Source organism: Epinephelus fuscoguttatus, linkage group LG10 (assembly GCF_011397635.1).
Source record: "Epinephelus fuscoguttatus linkage group LG10, E.fuscoguttatus.final_Chr_v1".
Classification (NCBI taxonomy): domain Eukaryota; kingdom Metazoa; phylum Chordata; class Actinopteri; order Perciformes; family Serranidae; genus Epinephelus; species Epinephelus fuscoguttatus.
Window position 1 is genome coordinate 34,080,225 of NC_064761.1, and position 19,430 is coordinate 34,099,654.

The 19,430-nt window shown below is 40.4% G+C and overlaps 1 protein-coding gene across 5 annotated transcripts in view; it reads left to right on the forward strand.

Moving 5' to 3' along the window:
• The window catches only part of tjp3 (tight junction protein 3), a 39,072-nt gene extending 22,841 nt beyond the window's left edge, over positions 1 to 16,231 (forward strand). For 4 of the 5 annotated variants that reach the window (XM_049589060.1, XM_049589058.1, XM_049589059.1 and 1 more), the window contains exons 13-30: positions 477 to 561; positions 1,271 to 1,359; positions 1,767 to 1,863; positions 3,393 to 3,481; positions 3,598 to 3,670; positions 3,987 to 4,060; positions 4,338 to 4,401; positions 8,996 to 9,152; positions 10,970 to 11,078; positions 11,171 to 11,390; positions 11,639 to 11,844; positions 11,942 to 12,037; positions 12,153 to 12,226; positions 12,307 to 12,517; positions 12,620 to 12,720; positions 13,204 to 13,788; positions 15,138 to 15,196; positions 15,288 to 16,231. In XM_049589060.1, coding sequence (XP_049445017.1) covers positions 477 to 561; positions 1,271 to 1,359; positions 1,767 to 1,863; positions 3,393 to 3,481; positions 3,598 to 3,670; positions 3,987 to 4,060; positions 4,338 to 4,401; positions 8,996 to 9,152; positions 10,970 to 11,078; positions 11,171 to 11,390; positions 11,639 to 11,844; positions 11,942 to 12,037; positions 12,153 to 12,226; positions 12,307 to 12,517; positions 12,620 to 12,720; positions 13,204 to 13,788; positions 15,138 to 15,196; positions 15,288 to 15,408 — 2,510 coding nt within the window. In that variant the 3' untranslated portion in view covers positions 15,409 to 16,231. The remainder of the gene's footprint in view (positions 1 to 476; positions 562 to 1,270; positions 1,360 to 1,766; positions 1,864 to 3,392; positions 3,482 to 3,597; positions 3,671 to 3,986; positions 4,061 to 4,337; positions 4,402 to 8,995; positions 9,153 to 10,969; positions 11,079 to 11,170; positions 11,391 to 11,638; positions 11,845 to 11,941; positions 12,038 to 12,152; positions 12,227 to 12,306; positions 12,518 to 12,619; positions 12,721 to 13,203; positions 13,789 to 15,137; positions 15,197 to 15,287) is intronic. The other variant, XM_049589062.1, reaches the window with a different exon arrangement.
• The last annotated feature ends 3,199 nt before the right edge of the window (positions 16,232 to 19,430 follow it).

The window sequence follows — 19,430 nt, forward strand, 5'->3', positions numbered from 1 at the left end:
TGCAGAAAAATACACCACCACACACTTCCTGTGGGTCAGAAGTGATTGAGAGGGATTATTATTCTGTTTGAGTCTATATATTGTTTTTAGGAAAATCCTGCAGAGTATACCTTAAAAAATACTGCATGTATCAACTTTAAAGCTGCATTAAAGCCTCTATGTGTCAGATCTGAAAATTGTTGCACCCTCCAGTGGTCGAGGGCAGAAAGAAAAAGAGGATGCCATGATTTTTGGAGAAGGGATGGGATTTAAAAAGTTTGTATTCCTCCCACTCCTTTTCCAAGGTTTAAATAAAAGTAACTATACACTCACAGTTGCTATTCATTATTTGTAAATATTACTTTCTGTCTGTCTTCTTGTTTGTATGTTCATATCTTTATTGTTACATATTCGAAATAAATATGAAGTATCAAAAACAATAATTGTTGCTGTTTTAATCTGCTTTATTTCACAACTGTCGTTCTCCTTATTTTCAGACTCTGAGTCCGAGTCAGAAGAGAGCGTGGGGCGTCCTCAGAGGCAGAGCACCACGTACAGCCAGGACTCCCTCAGCAGATACAGGTACAGATGAAGGTCCACCCAACCTCCAACTTCCCCCCCACCCCCTCCCCGAAACCCAGCAAGATCTCACGGAGTGGGACGCTGAGCAGACTGTGCACGTCTTTTTCGTTATAACCACAGCTAATCACGTTTTTATTTGCCTTTTTAAACTTTAATTACCCCTCTGTCTTGTGATTTTGGTTGATTTGCTCATTTTGTGCCTCAAGTCTCATTTTACAGCTTTTGATTTACCTAAATTTTGTGTTTTTTGACTGTGTATCAAGTGTTTGTGTTGATATTTTGTTCACCAATGAAATAAAAGCGACTTGTACTGACCATGTCCCTCTCCTGTATGTGGCTACATGCTGATTAAACAGAGGACACGTATCACTGAGGAAACTATATTCCAATCAAACCTGTGTAGAGTAGCTCCCCTGATTACAAATCTGCATGTGTTACTCAGCATGTCATAAAAATCGATAGTGACCAAGATGAGGAAATACTCCTAATGCCACTGAATGGTTAATTTTGATCAGTTACTAAGCAGTTAGCCGTCAGAGAGAGAGAGAGAAAGCTTCCCTCAGAGACACAAAGGTGAATATTCAATATTTCAGTCTCAACCTCTCATCAATAATCATCATATCAGCCACGAGTCCCCCCCTCTCCAAACGTAACTGAGATTTGTTGTCTTCCTCTTCCCTCACTCCCGCCTCCCTCTCTTCTCTTCCAGAGTCCTGCCTGATGTCGCTCTGCAGCCGCAGGTGGAGCCGCCCCGGTGGAGCGCCGCCAGCGCCACTGCCAGCAATCCGCCACGGGAAGGTGTGTGTGTACATAGTGTTTCATTTGAAGTGTTGTTTGTATTAGGTCGGCAAGCTGTATGCACTGATGAGAAGGGAGCAACTGTGTACGTAAATTCCACATAGAGACAAGTGAAATGCAGATAGCAATAAATTAAGGAAAAAAAGAAAAATAAATAAAGTAAAATAAATAATTAAATGTAAGTAAAAAATATACCATTACAGTTTCACTTGTACATATATAAAAAAAAAAACATATTTTTTATATTTTTTCAATTTGTGAATCAACATTTGACATTTTCTTAATATGTATTTACAGATATGGTCATTTCTTTAGCAACTGGCCATTAATATTTGGCCAGATACATTCAAAATGATATATGTGAAATTGTTTTCATAATGCTAATCCGTATTTATTTATGTTCACAGCTCGTTCAGATTCTGAATCAGAGGCCAGTTACGCAGCTGTTCCTCGCAAGGAATCTACAGGCAGCACAAACTCCAACAAGGTTAACAGCCGATACAGGTGAGAGGCTTGTAAGATGTTATTTTACTTGAAATACACATCACAGCAGAATTACAATTGTATATTTATGCACATGAACTAGATGCACTGTGGTCAGTGTTTGCCTGTTGACAGGAGGCTTTTTAAAAATTAAGATAGAAAAGAACATACATCCACAAACTCTACAACATGTCAGGTGTGTGTTCTCCTGACAACAGACAAGTTACTAGTTTTCAACCACCCAGTACCCAAAGAGCTAAAGAAACACACTGCTTCATATTGAAAGTTTCCTATCTCAATGTTTTCATAAACATGACCTGTGGGACGAACCAGAAACCTAACTCTGAACCTATCGGGTACTTCCAAGGGCCTAAATTTAACCTCAGCCACCACTGTTGACAGTAAACCAGCAGGCTATTGATAGAAACCTGAGCAGGTGTACAGTCAGAAGCAGACCACATAATGTGCCCACAGTGTGTTAAATGTTTGTTGATAGTCAACTGAAAGTTTTGAACTAACTGGACTTAAATATCTGTCACTGTAGAGGGTCAGCAGTAGATTATTAAGATAAAGTGATACTGAAGGAGTCATTAATATGTATTTAGTTTATTTAAATGCCTAAACTTCTGTGCGGAGTCTGCATGTTCTCCCCGTGTCAGCGCGGGTTTTCTCCAGGTACTCCAGCTTCCTCCCACAGTCCAAAGACATGCAGGTTAATTGGTGACTCTAAATTGTCCGTAGGTGTGAATGTGAGTGTGAATGGTTGTCTGTCTCTATGTGTCAGCCCTGTGATAGTCTGGCGCCCTGTCCAGGGTGTACCCTGCCTCTCACCCAGTGTCCGCTGGGATAGGCTCCACCCCCTCACAACCTCTAACTGGATAAGCGGTTACAGAAAATGAATGAAAGAGTCTTATGGCATAGCACACTGGGATCAGAGCCTTGTTACTGCACCCTATTGTTGCTATAGAGGCCTGCCTATTTTAAAATACCTAAATAAAGTCATGGAAATGGGGTAATATATTACAGAAAGTGTTAAAGATTAATTGATCATTTTTTGGGAACCCTGGCTGTTTAAATACAGACTACGTTAGACCACTAGATTATTAAAAGCTAGAACTCTATAAAATGTAATAAGCAGTGAGTCCAGTAATAAACCTTTGCAGTAGTATTTGGAGCAGAAAACTCTGGCACAGTTGAGAATGAGAAATGTGACTGCAACTTTCATGTCACTCTTTCACTGTGGGGATGTGTGAAATGATACTGACAGGATGTCTGACTGGTTCACCTGCCTAACACAAACATGAGTGTCTCATAGACACTCTGTACACACTGATGCACATGATGTTACTTCCTAAAAAGATTGCATCACATAAGGTTTCAATTCAGACAGCTAATTCACAAAAACACTTCAGTTTTAGATAGATAATCAATTTAAAGATCTCACACTTGATAGTCAATACACTCTATTGTTTCTTGTGCTGTATCACAAGATGACAGTAAAGGTTAAATGACATATTGTCGTTCATCACATGTTTTTGTTTCACAATCAGAGTCCTGCCTGACCTGAAATCCACTTCAGTTGCTGTGAGGCAGGAAGCTCCTCGTCGCATCCCATCACCCACCAGGCCTCCTCCTGATGGTCAGTTTACTCTCCTGTGTCACTCACTCTCATCCTCTGCTCCTCTGTGTTGTCATTTTAAGTTTCAGAGCAATCTATCCTGTCTAAAGCCTCTTTTGTCTTTTCACCTCATTCAGATTCCTCAGAGTCAGACCACCTGTCACATCTCAGGAGGTCTGGGAGCTCTGAGCGGGAAGACAGCCACCGCAGGTACGGCTACATGCACTTCATCAAAATCAAATAAGTGCAGTCCTCACATAAAAAAAACTCTGTCTGTGCTGTTGTTGAGTTTTAACCTCTTCAGGCACTTTCTCATGGTGTTTGTACACTGTCCGACGAAGGCAAACATGCTAGGATGTGTTTTTAATTGGCATAATTTCTGTGGCTGCAGCATGTTTCTCCTAAGTGAAATGTTTTGGGCTGTTGTCGCACATTTGTCCGTGTAGGCCACTGTACTTTTGTACTGTTTTATATGTAAATGTCTGATTACACAAATATCACAGCTGATGTTTTCTCCACCTCACAGAGCTCCTCGTGCTGCTAATGGAACTGGCACCGGCAGGTCTGGGATTTCAGTGAGGAACAACCCACCAACCCACAGTAAGGCTCAACACTAGAACTACTGTGATAACCTGATTCACAGGAAAATACATTAGAGTTTGAGTACAAAATATCAAACTTTTGCTGACCAGATTTGCACATTAGAAAAGTCACTTAGAGCTGTGATGAATTGTGCTTCTGGGTTGTTTTTTTTACCTTTTTATAGACTAAATAGCAGGATTAAGTCATGAATGAGAACATATATATATATATATATATATATATATATATATAAGTTGCACCAGCAGGGAGTCTCACATTTGGGTATCTCTTCTAGCAAAGCCTGTGGAGGAGCCAATCTACTCCCTTCCTCCAGACTCCTACCCATCACCTAACCCAGGGTAAGTTATGCTCAGTTGTTCATTCATGTGTATCTTCACCTTTGAGCATGTTAATTTATCTTAACAGAAATGAATGCATGTCTTTCTTTTTCTAATTTCATTGAGGTTCTGACTATGATTACATGTACTTTCAGTTCAGAATATTTAGTTTTTGCCTTAAACAAAACCAACAGGAACAACAACCTTACGATCACAATACAGAAGGAAAAACACCACACAAAACCACCAAACAAAATAATTAAGTTCAAATTATTAGGATATGTTGTAGTCAGTTCCAGGGTTGTTAATAAGGCATTCTCGGAACCCATCGGCTGTATTCGGCGTCTGACTTCTGGCAGACGGCGAATACAGCCTCTGGGGGCAGACCCCCGATTTTTTGGCATTCCGGTTTGAGGAGGCGAATTTCCGTTTGTATATAAGTAAATATGCTGAACCATTGCGATGGATTCAGAGTTTGCAGTGATGGCAATTATGTTCCGCCTCGTTAGTTCACCGCATGGACTGTTTAACCTGGCAACAACTGCAGCCGGCTCAAATGTGATTGATCAATTTCACACGGACTACAAACAGCCTAGCACCAGAAACCAGGGCTCTTCCGCTCTTCTTCCGGAGGCAAGATCTCCAGGGTTTGCCTACAGACTCTAAATTCACTGAGTGTAGAGTCTGTATATAGAGACTATTAATAAGGTACAACCAAGTCCAGTCCAGGGGGGTCCACTGTGTCCAAGACAGACCATAACTTGATTGATCCCTCAACATTGCCATGAAGGTGCAGGGCAGGGGAGGTATTCTCAATACCTTCTTATAGCATTCGTCCAGTGAAGGGATGTCCTCAGAAATCCAAAATTTGAGAACAGCCTTTCTTGCTATATGCATCTGGAAAAGTCATAGAATTCCACAATCATGTTTTCCAGGCCTCGAAAAGTCCTGTGATCCTAAATTTTTTTGTTAAAGTCATGGATGTTTTTTAATCTAGATAAACTTTTGCATAATGTGACACAGCGGCATATTAATATTTTGTAGCTGTTGACAAAACGTAGCTCTAATATGAGTCGATGTGTGACAGCATTTTTTTTTTTTCTACGTATGATCGTAAAAGTGGGGCAAGAAACACAATGTAGTGACAGTGTGATTACATGTAGAATCATGAATCCCAAATTTTCCATGCCAATGCCTCACTATTGATGCTCTGAAAGTAGAGCGTGGCAGAGGTCGAACAAATGAACCAACAGGCCCCCTTTCTGGGAGCTCTACTGCTCTGTGTCTGCAGACTGCGAGAGTAAAATGTACTATGCAGTGTTATATGTTGTGGCTGGTCATGGAAATTTTGTCCATGTTAATGTGTGGGAGCCCTGTATATGTAGGAGTGCTCCAATCAGTTTAGCTTTACATCTGTTTCTGGCGTTGTCCAATTTGGCTGCTAGAATACACTGAAGAGGTGATAGCTCCAAATCATATCCTATCAAGGTAACAGTGTCATCTTTAATTTCTCCTCAAAATATCTGTATCTCTGCACATTTCCAAAACATATGTGCATGCCAACTTCTGAATTGCATTTAGAACATTTAGGAGAGCTCAGACCAAGCTTGCCCCTAAATATTGTTGTACAATGAAGCCATCAGTATAGCTCAGAATAACGATATAACTGATGCCCAAATATTTTCTTCTCATCAACATTCTTTGTCAATCTGCCACTGCTTTCAAATGTAATCTGTAAGGTTATTAAGATTTGAGCCAAAGGTTTTGTGAACATAGGACATACTGTAAAACTTCAGTTAAACGCCCAGTCCCTTTTATTAGCCCAGGGTGGCTACACATTTTGACAAAAAAACCCCACATGTCTCAAATAGAGGCCTGGTCTGGTTGCCAAGCTGTTCGTGTTTTTTAATAGAAGTTCTTCAGATGTATAAAACTAGGTTGTTCGCTACCTAAGAGTATGTGTCCTTTCCTCAATTAGTCTGTAAGGATCTTCAGATTAAAAGAATAAAAAGGGTTTTTCATGAAAATGAATCCAAGTTGTGAATATTGAGTGTCCTCAAGTGCCGTAACTCAGAGCTAGATTAAATGAATGATTCATAACTGATATATTATCTGAAGCCTAATTTTTACACAAGTAATATTCATACTGGTTTGAGCCACAGTTTTGTGCAAGGAATTAAAGGACTGTCCCAAATATGGGCCCATTGATTTCAGTGATTTAAGCAAATAATAGCCCGGGCTGTTTATTGAAGTTTTACGGTAATTTTTTTTTTTTTGGTTTGGGTTGTTTAAAAATGTCTTTCAAGAAAGATACATTTGGAGCTTATTTTGGTATATAATGTCTTATCTGTAAATAGTGGACAAGTGAGACTGTTGTTAAGAATATTTACCCTTAAACCCTTAAATGACTCCATTGTTCCTCCCTCATAGATATTGACAAGCCGGTCCAGACCTTTTTCCTGCCAGACACTACATCTTGGCATGAGGGGGTTTCTCCATATAAGACTTTGTTCCAAACTTAAGAATCATTTTTTACTTCTGGCTCCTATTTTCATTGCATGTATTCACTGTGTTCAAAACAATAAAGTTATTTTGAACCTCCAATTTCACCTTCTTGTAATTTCACAAAGGGGCAGTCCTTCGCTGTCCGTAAACCAGTTTGTGGTTTGCGTGGGATGTTTGGGGTCTTTCTCCTCTCTGTAACCTTCCTGTTTTCATTCTGCCAAATGGATTGTGTAAACATTTAATCTAAATTCTTAAAAAGCTGTTGGGAATTGAGTTTGGCAACTTCTTTTGAGGGTAGAACAATTTGTGTCGCTGGTTCCCAACATGGGGGGCTCTGACTCCCTCTAGGGGTAAAGTAAGCTTCACCAGGGTCACAAGACGTTATTGAATTTAAGGGGTGAAGAGAGGTTAAGAAAACTAAATTAAAATATTTTTTTCAAGACATTAACATTAAAACAATCTCAGAATAAGGGCACGGTGAAGACCTGAACATATGCTCTGAACATCCTCTTCCTGCATCAGGAAAGTACACAGTTCATGTAACCTATGAGCTAATAGAACTATGACATCAGGAAGTAGAAGTCTAAGGGCTGCTGTGAAACTGTGCCTACTTAAGGCAGCAAAAAGTGTATCTTGGGTGCGTCAGTACAATGGACAATCAAGAAAGGACGGCAGAGGAGATGCCTGCACACCAATGTAACTGGGCTGGACAGCCACAAAAAAGGTCCACAAGCTGAGATTAATGCAAAAAAAAGTCAATTTATTTTGGACATCCAGTGCTATGCATTAAATATAACATGAACTATCCAAAATATGTCAGTTTGTCAGGGGTCTTGTGTTTACTCAATGGTAGGAAAGGAGTCCCTTAATGAAAAAGGTTGGTAACCACTGACCTAGATTCATTTTGAGCACATTTATCCTGCCTAACCAGGAAGTTCTCCACCTACGCAAGTCTTCTTTTAATGCAAATTATGATTGAGCTAAACCAGTTTTTTAGAGAGGGACATATTCACATAATCTCCATGAGTAACAAATGAAAAGGAAAGCCACGAGGAGGAGGAGCAGAGCCTGCCATAACACTAGTGGGGGTGGCCTCCATTTTTGGCCTCAGAGTTCATCATAAAACCTGATATGTGTCCAAACTGCTGTGAACTTAAAATCAGACAAGGGATGGGAGTAGCTATCTTAACTAAGTACAGCAAAACATCATCTGCGTAAAGAGAAATTTTATGTGCCTTAAACACTGACGTAGATCTAGTGAGCTGTGCTAGAGGCTTACAGCCGAAGCAAACAGAGGAAGGCTCAATGGACGTGCCTGGTGGATTCCACGCTCTAATGGAAAAGGATCTGAGCAGTAACAATCACTGCTTTAAGGGACAAATACAACAACTTCACCCAATCGATGATTTCTGCCCCTAATTTAAATTTTCCATGGTATAAAGGGGCCTGATCCCTTAAGAATGCCTGGTCTCCTTATCAACTTAAAAATAATGTACTGCAATGTCTCCTTATTTGATAATGTATACTTTTCTTACACATCCCTTTTTCATAATATGAAATAGTTAAAGAAAACATTAATGGGTACACACTGCTTAAAAAAAGGATAATAAGGAAAGAGGGTCTTACATCATGCTGTTTAACTGCTGTCAACCTGCAATACTCTTTGTATCTGCAAGTATATATATGTACTATATTATTTTTTGTGGTTAATTAGGTGTCTGCTTGCGATTAACCCTTTAATAGAAAAAAATATAAAAAGAAAGGGCCAGTCAATCCTATCAAACGCTTTGAATGAGTCAAGAGATGCCACCAAACCCTGCACTTCATTATCAGTGGCAAGTTGTATTATGTTCAGAAGTCTTGTGATATAATTAAAAGAATTCCTTTCTTTAATAAAGCCTGTTTGACCAGGTGTTGCTAATATTAATATTTTTGGTTCAAGCCTCAAAGTCAAGACCTTAGATAAAATCTTTGCATCTATATTAATGATCGCTACAGCCCTATAAGAAGCTGGATCTTCAGGGTCCTTGTTTCCTTCTGACCAGGTAGGCAGCGAGCCTATTTATAAAAGTCATGAGTTCACGTCTAATTCTTCCTCTCACTCTCTCAGGTACAGCTCGGACGTCCACACGGTGTCGTTTGTGAAGGACAGCAGTGTGGGTCTGAGGCTCGTGGGGGGAAATGATGTCGGTATATTTGTAGGTGGAGTTCAGCCAAACAGCCCTGCGTACGTAGAGGGGATGAAAGAGGGAGACCAGATCATGTCGGTGAGGAAATGATGCTCTACGTTTGGTTCTACACTGCACAGTAGTTCCTTAATAACTTTTCTTAAAGCTGAACTGTTATGAAGAGGTTAATGTCAACATCTAGAACCGGAAACTCTAAAGCTCAGTTGCAGTCTCTGTCAGCTGATTTTCATCTGTCAGGTCACCATGAGTCAGCACAATTTATCTTGTTGTGTGCTCAGGGTGCTCATCACATCTCCTTGACATTTAAGCTTCAGAGTTAAAGTTAAGTCAAAGTGTAATTCAATATAATACAATTACATTTTTAAAGACCTTTTTATCTGGAATTAGCTTGAGTTTAAGATTATAACTGAATGCAATGAGTTCTCTGTGACTGTAATCTGCAATTACAGTTATTTTTCAAACTGGGCCTTATTTTTTTCATGTTTTTGTGTCTAAGTGACTAGTGTAAACAACAATTTCTGTTACAAAACATTTTGCAATGTAACCACTTGGAGCATGTTTGCATCATCAATTAATGTCTATTAAAGGTACTTGTTTTTGCCACTGACAGGCAGTGGTGGGGGGCTCGGGTCATGTGACTTGAGTCAGACTTTAATTGCAAATTTGAGGGCTCAAGATGCTTGACTAAAGTTGAAGAAAGACTCAACTTGACTTTGACTTGAGACAGATGACTCAAAAAGACTTGATTTTTTTTTTCTACATATTGAGAAGTTACATTTTGTTTTTGAAACATGGTTGGGTAGTTTCCAGGGCAGTACATGCAAACCTGGCACTCTATTAGGACCAACAGAGGGCAAGACAGGAGGCATGTATCATGATGGGGGATTGTTCAAACAAAATTTGGATCAAGGTTCATGTTTGTCAATGATGACAGTAAAAAAAAACAAAAAAAAAAAAAACAGCGGTTTGCAGCTCAGAAATTGGTGACATAATCACACAACATCCATCTTCATTCATCTCTACAACCCCCCACAAATTGAATCATCAGAATTTCATGTGACTTGACTTGTGACTTTCTTGACATTACCAATGGCTTGACTTGTTTTGCTTGACTTATAGCAGGGACTTTATTCGACTCTTATGATTCTCATCACCATAATGTGGGACTTGTGAGAGACTTGAGGGTTAAGACTTGAGACTTTCAAGTGTGACTTATTCTCACCTGTGCTGACACTCGGATTATCATGGTAAATTTCTGACAGCATTAGCGAAAGAATCGGAGGTTGGACATTTTTTTTTTTTTTTTTAAAGAGTAAGGTCCTTTTTGTTGAACCAGAAACTGCCTCAAAATCACCATCGCCAAAGCCACCAGACTCCATTTAAATAAACAGTCATTTTATTATTGTAAAACACACTTAATTCAAAGTTGACAGAAACAAAAAAAAAACCTGTTGCAATAATCACTAACTCTGTTTTGGTTGAAATAAACAATTAATGCACCCAGTAAGGTGTGAAAATATGCTGCTCTATGCAGGATTAAATTACTGTTTTTTAAATGGAGTCTGGTGGATTTGGCAACTCAGTAATTTTGTTACAGTTTCTGGTTAAACGAAAAGGATCTTATTCTTCAACAATCTCTGTAGGGATCCCTTCAGTAATGTTGTCAGACACTTAAAATGATAATCAGAGCCTGTCAACAGCAAAACAAGCGCTTTTAGTGGACATACACTGACAAACACGCCCTGAGTGGTTACTTTGCAGCCTGTTTTGCCACTCCGAATTGCAGCCCTCTCTCTCAATACTGGACCAGTTTCAAAAATTGTTGGTCCCACGTAGACACAAAAACAAGAGAAAGTAGGGCCAATCCCCTTTAAACTTGTCTCTCATTTGTTCAGGTAAATAAAGTTGATTTTGGTCATTTCACACGAGAAGAGGCAGCCAACTTCCTCCTGAACATCAAGAAAGGAGAGCGGGTTGAAATCTGCACTCAGAACAAGATGGACAGTAAGTTTATCACCAGACCTTCTCAGATATAATTATGGGTAAAGCCTCTGTAAAGCAGTGACTAAATGTATCTTTATTTTCCTTCTCTTCAGTTTACAAGAAGATCATCAAGTCCAACCTAGCAGACAACTTCTACATTCGCACCCACTTTGACCACGAGGCGGACACTCCAATTGGTCTGAGCTTCACCAGAGGAGAGGTGTTCAGGGTGCTGGACACAATGCACCGCGGCAAGCTGGGCAACTGGCTGGCTAGCCGCATGGGGAACGACCTGCACGAGATGGATAAAGGCACCATCCCCAACCAGGCCAGGTCAGGACGAGATTTAGAATCCTAGTTTAACCAAGAAAGTGATTTAGTTTTGCTAAAGATTATTTTTTAGGGTTTGTTTTTTGTCTTTAATGACGGCACAGTTTGAAGCATGACGGGGGGAGAGAGGGGGGAATGACCTGCAGCAAAGGGTCGTGTGCTGGCCTTTGTACATGAGGTGCCCACTCTACCCACTGAGCTACAGGACGTTCCCATGATTCAGTTCTTACATCTGTCATTACTTCCTGCAGGGCCGAGACGCTGGCCAGCATAGAGCAGGCGCAGCGGATTAGCGGAGAGAGGCAGCCGACGGGACCAAGAGCTGAGTTTTGGAAACTACGGGGGCTCAGAGGGAACAAAAAGAATGACAAGAACGTCCGGCGGACGCGTGACGACCTGCTGCAGCTTACCATTCAGGGCAAATTCCCGGCCTACGAGAGAGTCCTGCTCAGAGAAGGTTGGTGTCTCATGCCACACACAGATGATGTCACCATATAGATTCATGTCCTCGAGTTGAGAGAGTTTTAATAGCTCTGATTTGTTTGTGTCTCCAGCTAATTTCAAGCGACCCATCGTCATCATGGGTCCTCTTAATGATATCGCCATGGAGAAGCTGGCCAAAGAGATGCCTGATGAATATGAAGTGGCAGGTTGGTCTCTTTTTTTCACTCTTCTGTGTTCAACATAAGAATACTTTCTGTTCTTTGTGGCAACTCTCCTGATGTGTTGTTCACATACTAAACATAGTTTTTCTGCCTCTTGCAGACATGGTTCCTCGCAGTGGAGACAGCAGCTCCACAGTTATTAAACTAGACACTGTGAGGAGAATAGCAGAGAAGGTGAGCCAGTCTTCAACAAACCACAAGTAGAAAAAAATGTAATATTTAGTCACCTGTAACAACAACATGAATCTTCCCAGGACAAGCACCCTCTTCTGGACATCACTCCCACTGCAGTGGAAAGGCTGAACTACATCCAGTACCACCCCATGGTGCTGTTCCTGGACCCTCACAGCCGCAAGGACGTCAAAGCCATGAGGCAGAGATACAACCCCAACTCCAACAAGAGCTCCAGGCGCCTCTACACACAGGCGCTCAAGCTGAGGAAACACTGCAGCCACCTTTTCTCAGGTACTGACACACGAGCTCAGTCTGTCCCTGTCATATATCTTGTACCAATTTATAGTGTATTATTTACTTTACACTGTGTTTTTCTCCTGACTGTTCCTGCAGCACGTGTTGACCTGCAGCCCAACTCTGGTATTTGGTATGAGAGTCTGAAAGATAAGATTCGCCACCAACAGTCAAAACCTGTCTGGGTGTCTGAAGTGACGGTACGACACACAAACCTGATCATTTCACATTTACTTTTCTATTTCATTTCAAGTATGTTGCTACAGTTTATACAGTAAATCTAAGACATTTAAAAATATATATATATGTTAAGTATATGAGTAGTTTTGGCAATCGTCTATGGGTCCAATGATAATGAAATTTCATCAGCCCAAACGGGATCATAAGATATCTTAATTTACACACTTAAAAGTCACCTTAAAGGGACAGTTCACCCCAAAATCAAAAATATATATTTATCCTGTTACCCGTAGTGCTTTTTATCAGTCGAGATTGTTTTGGTGTGAGTTGAGGGGTGAGTGTTGGAAATATCAGCTGTACAGATGTCTGCCTCAAAAAATAGTGCAACTAAAATAATCTAGACTGATAAATAGATTTGAATAAAGTTGAGAGAGGGTTGAAATGTCCCTTTGAACATATCTCGTGGTGACAAACTAATGACTAAACTGATTTTCTCTGTCCAGTTGGAGAGTGGTGGAGAACAGGACTTGGATGCTCTGGATCAAACCCAGTCCGACTACCTGAGCGCTGCCAGTGACCTGGAGGACACTGACGGAGAGGCCTTCACCGACGAGGCCTACACCGACAACGAGGACCTGGAGGAGGCTTACCGGGATCAGAACGAAGCCACGCTCCCCAGAGGCTCCAGAGCCTCCAGAGTAGCTGGAGCCGCTTTAGCCCGATCATCTGAGCCCGCCTCTGGCCACCACAGCCCCGACGTGGACAGCGAGCCTCATGCCAACACACGCTCAGTCAGAGAGATCCCGCCCTTGATGCACGTACCTGAGCCCAGGACTTCCCGCCAGCACAGTTACAGCCCGCCTCACAGCGCTGCTGAGGAGGAAGACCCCTCTCATCGCAGTTTTACAGACTCAGATTTCAGCGCCCTTGATGCAGTTCAACCCACCACTCCATCTGATGGACCCCCGGATTTTATAGCCCCCGACCCCTCCACTAGGTACACTCTGAACGAGCCTTCATACGCCGAGGCGCCGCCTGAGAGCCCACAACATGCCAGCCTGTCTGCCATCGAGGAGAAATTAGACCAGGTAAACAAAATGTTTATTTAAAGGACTATACCTGCGTTTTTATATGTGTGAAGCCATTTATCTTAGTAAGTATCTGAGTAAATTAACAAAATGAACAATTTTCATGATCAGTTAATTATTTAAAGGTCCAGTGTGAAGGATTTATGAGCATCTATTGGCAGATGTCCATATTCATAACTGTGTTTTCATTGGTTTATAACCTGAAAATAAAAAGTATTGTGTTTTCTTTTCCTTAGAATGAGCCATTTATAGCTACTTATGGAGCGAATCCGCCATGTTGTTTTTTACAGTAGCCTAGAACGGACAAACCAAACACTGGCTATAGACAGGGCCGTTTGCGTAATGGTGTTTTTGTGTCAGCCACCGTAGTTTTCCTACACGCCTAGCACAAGAGGAAAGTTTTAAGTCATTTTTTAAAGCAAAAATGACAAATATTACCTTGTTTTAGTTTCCAAGATGCATAAAATATATAAATATTTGCTGGTTTATTTGTCTTCTTTGATAGTAAATTAAATATCTTTGGCTTTTACACTGTTGGTTGGACAAAACAAATGATTCAGGTATGGCAACTTGCACTCAGGGGAAAATGTGATGGACCAAACAATCAAGCGATTATGTGAGGGGGAAAAAATGTCAGATTAATCATTGATAACAGATAATCGGGGCGTCGGTGGCTTAGTGGATAGAGCAGGCGCTCCATGTACAAAGGCTCTGTCCTTGCTGCAGCAGCCCGGGTTGATCTCCAGCCTGTGGCCCCCTGCTGCATGTCGTCCCCTCTCTTCTCCCCCCTCAAGCTACGCTGTGCTATCCATTAAAAGGCAAAAATGTCTACAATAAATCTTCCCTGTTCTCCCCAGGACCTGAGTCTCCTTAGCAAAATAAATAATGGCAGAAAAACTAAAAAAAAAACAGTGAGATAGTGCCCAAATAATAACTCTTTTTTAAATCTTAAAAGCGACATACTGGTTTGGCTTTTCAATCCTTTTCCCCAATCTGACAGCGTGATTTTCCCAGCAGCGACTGAATGAACCAGCAATGAGAAACTGAGGGATCTAAAGCTGCTTTCCGACCACACAACATAAAGATTATAGTAAATGTTTACGCTTCAAGCAAGTTATAAAGTCTCTGTAGCTTAAATTTTCTTGCCTGGAAATAAATAACCAAAACATTAACTTCTTTGGAAAGTGGTTGTCAGCACTGTAGAGGATGTGATTGGCAGTAAATGCATTTAAACATCCAGGAACACCACAATATATATTCTATAGTATAGTACTTTGTTTGTATTACAACACATTTTTCATTGTCAAGAATCCCCATAAACAAAATGATGTTCTTGTCTTGTGTTGCAGGCTCGCTCTGCAGAGCCACAGGCAGAAGTGGAGGAGAAGAAGGGCCCTCAGTTCATCGTGTAAGTCTTCTTTCCGTTGCTGTCTTTGTCAGAGTAAAGCCAGACTGAGGCTATTTGCTAATTTCCACCCCTCTGTCCTGCGCTTTAACAGGCTAGCACATCATCACCAGGCAGTCCAGTTCAGACGCACACAGATCCGAGGCAGCGACAGCTCCGATGACGACGAGGACGATGTGGATGACATCGAGTGGGGTCCTGCGACAGAACTTTAGAGCCCAGTGAGGATTAAAGCTGGACTCAACTGATCTAACACGGACATGGAAACTATTTCACTCCTCTAAGAAACTCTCTTGGATCATTTTGTACATGTGTTTGTGCAGAACCAGAGTTTTGTCTGAAGATGGTCAGGCAACACTGAGGGCCGCGCCCAGGAGTGGATGTTGGAGATTTCGACAACCTTTAACAGATTACTGAAACACCTACAGCAAAGGTTCTCACGTGAATGTTAAGATCAAAGTGCCTGATTTCTTTTCATTTTTTTACTTAAATGTCAAATAAATCAGTTTGCCCTTTGCTACTGTATGTAACATGTAAACACATAGTTTTATCAGAAATTATACCAAGTGAGTCAAAAGCATTTATGACATGTTTGGATGCCTCTTTAACTTTTTCTACATTAAACTGTTTTCCTGATTTGAACAGTGGGTTTGTTCAGTCGTACTAAGATGGCAGAACTCAGTAAATGTCTTTCACATTTCTGTCAGGATTCCCCTACGTTAAAACAACCCTGATCAGTGATGATCACTAGTATCAGCTACTCATGTGAAAATGACTTGTATTTCGTGGACAAACAACAATTGGACGATGAAACTGTAAAGCAAGCTGTGACACACTGTACCTGATATTACACTCCCCACTGAGACTGGAGAACTAACTGGGCGAAGAGGGCCATCACTACGGACCCTCAGGGGCCCCAAAGGCAACAGGTTCATTTTGTTGCTTTTATTTTTTGGTGTATTTGATGACCTGCACATTTGTTTGTTAAGAGATACCACTAACGCACAATATAAACAAATATGTAAGGTGGCTACTGCATTTTTCCTGCTCTTGTGTCGTGTCTTGTCACATGCTGCGTATTCTTTAATATACTGGCATGTAATCCAGTTATTACAAACTCACATGGGGCCACAACTCATTGAACTACAGCTACAGGGGAAGAAATCTAGATTGGTTAATTAAAACTACTTAGAAAAAGCTGGAGCCTATCCCAGCTGACACTGGGCAAGAGGCAGGGTACACCCTGGACAGGTCACCAGACTATCACAGGGCTGACACATAGAGAACATGCGAACTCCGCACAGAAGGGCTCCCCCACCCTGGGGTTAGAGCCCTCCAGCCCAGGTTCAAACCAGGAACCCTCTTGCTGTGAGGCGACAATGCTAACCACTGCACCACTGTGCCGCATAAACCAAAAGATTAAATTACCCCACTATCAATGGGAAACTGCAGGAAGGTCTGTTTAAGTTTTGCACATCCATCAGTCAGACACCATCCTTCAGAAACCTGAGTCCAGGTGGGGCGGTTGCATTAAGCAAGATTATTCAGTCAGCCAGGTAACTTTGTAAATAGCATGCAACAACTTCTCTAATAAATAGCAATAATAAAATGTCGGACTAATTGTAGTCAAAGGAGGTTCAATAGAGAAGCTATGGTGACATAAAAATATAAAATCATTCCTTTACTTTTGCAAACTACAAATTGTTTGAAGTTTAAGCATGCAAAAAAATGGCAAAAAAAGTAATATAGCTATTTGATGCAACTATGCAAATATGAATTTAGTTGAACTATTGGTAAGCGACTGGAAAATGTAGTTGAACTACTTGTTTTACTGGGTGACCAGTAGCTCACCTGGTAGAGTGGGTGCCTGATGTACAGTATAAAGGCTGTGTCCTTACTGTGGCGGCTGCAGGTTTGATTTTAAACCATGGAACATTGCTGCATATCATCCCCTGTGTTTCATGCTGAAACTATCCTATCAAATAAAGTAAAAAAAAAAAAAAATCGTCTTAAAAAAAGTAAAGGTTTTGTATGTAGTTAGCTAGTCTCCAACTGTGCTTGCCAGTTCATCTGCCCCCTCCTCTACATTCACACTCCACAACTGTCACATTAAAACATTTAATCTTTCATGTCCAGCGTTCAGGTTTCATTCCTCCCTCTGGTGGTCAGAGTGCACAGAGGAGCTAAATATACAAACACCAGACTGAGGTGGCAGCTCACATTTTAAAGGCGGTAAAGATTCATAAAAAATCTGGATTGATTTTGTAGTTTTGAGTCCACTCAACATATGGCAAGATCAAAACTGTTACTCAATACTTGCTGTTGAATTATATCCAATAAATTCATGAATTATGAATGTCCCCCTTTAAGTATTCAGTTGCTCTAAGATTCACATCTTTATGGCTTTTTTTTGCTTCCATAAAAGCAGTGGTAAACTGTAACTAAGTAAATGTATTCAACTCAACAACTGTAGTTAAGTACAACTTCAAGGTACTCAAACTTAACTTGAGTATCTGCATGTTGTACGACTTTCTGTTTCTACTCCACTGCAGTTCAGAAGCACATATTGTACTTTTTAATGATATATAAATTATGATGCATTAAGTTTCCCAACAGGATAAAGTAATTAAAATGAGCTCCACCTTTACCTGCTGTAACATTAAAGTGATGAACACATGAATGCATCAATAACTATAATCCAGTGATATAATAAAATATACATGATTCTGCACAAGGAATACTTTTACTTCTTGTTACTTCTGATACCTGTGTATTTTTATTTAAGTAAGAGTTTGAATGTCAGACTTCTACTTGTAGCTGTGTATTTTTACACTGTAATATTGCTTATACTCAATACTTATACTCAGGTATCTGAATACTTCTTCCGCCACCGCATAGAAGGCACATAAAAACAGGGATGTGCAGAAGGGGAGGCTGAGGGTGCTCCTGCCCTTTCCCCCCTTGATGTCCAAAGTGCCTTTTTGTCAAGGCGTATTTTAGATTTTGTTTTGTTTGCTTGTGACGGCCTGCACATGGCCCTTATCAAGAAGAATGTTTAACAATTATCAATAAATTTAGCTATAAATAAAATGACAGTCAAGCCAGCTGGTGCTTGGATTTTGATGCTTGGCTATTCTCAGTGCTACAGTATGGGTGTTTTGAGCTGCTGAAAAGGTCTAAGAAAGACCCATGTTTCAGGAATGATTTCTCAGATTTTATATACCAAGTAAAACAACAGTATTTAGCACATTATATGAAATCCAATTAAAAGTTATTGTACTGCTTTTTTTATATTTAAAAAAGGAGCTCCATAATCAGCTCAAATTACATTAGTACACATTCATAATTTCCTCATATCTGAACCGTCACTTAAAAAAATCCATAATAGGTTACACGAAAGTCAGGATGCAAGGATGACTCTGACTATCCATGTCAAAATTCACGTGATTTTACTGTACAGTTTTATGGATTAAAAAAAATAAATAAATATTTGTATATATATGTTTTTATATTATATTCTTATTACAATGTTTAACATAAAGACATCAACACAGTGGCCACAAGAACCAAACATCTGAGCCAGCAGACAAATTGTCTAAAGCACTCAATATATTGAATATATCTTTATAAGTGAAAGGCAAATAAATACATAGGGCCTATTAAAAGAAAAAGCATGACAGGATAACAACATATAACAGTTTACAACTAAGTAGAAGATGGGCATGAAACAAGAACAAAACAGGACACATGGATCAGTAGAGGAAAGTAGGTCAATAAATAAATTAGTCATAATAATAAAATACCCAAAAATCATCCAAAAATATCACTGCCAATTTCCAATACTGCAGCATGCTGTGTTAGATTCTGTTTAAATATGTGCTGCTATAATTCAGCAGGTTATGCTGTAAATAAAGTGCATGGTCTGTTAAATATTGTTTTTACCTTTGCGCACCTGCCCCTCTAAAAGTCTCCGTATAAACACACAGGTGTGTGTGGTGTCTCCTCTTATTTGAATATGTGTGGAGCAGGTGCACCGTGGATGTATTGAGGTGCACGCGGAGGCGGAAGGTTACCATGAAAAGCTTCAGGTCACACGTTGGATACACACGTGTGTCAGGATGAGCTGATTACTGTGAGTTTGGACAAAGCAGCACTTGTGTGTGTGTGTGTGTGGTGTGCGTCGGGACGCAGCTCTCCTGTGAAGTCAGTGTGGAGTTATGAGAAAGTTTAAGGTGTA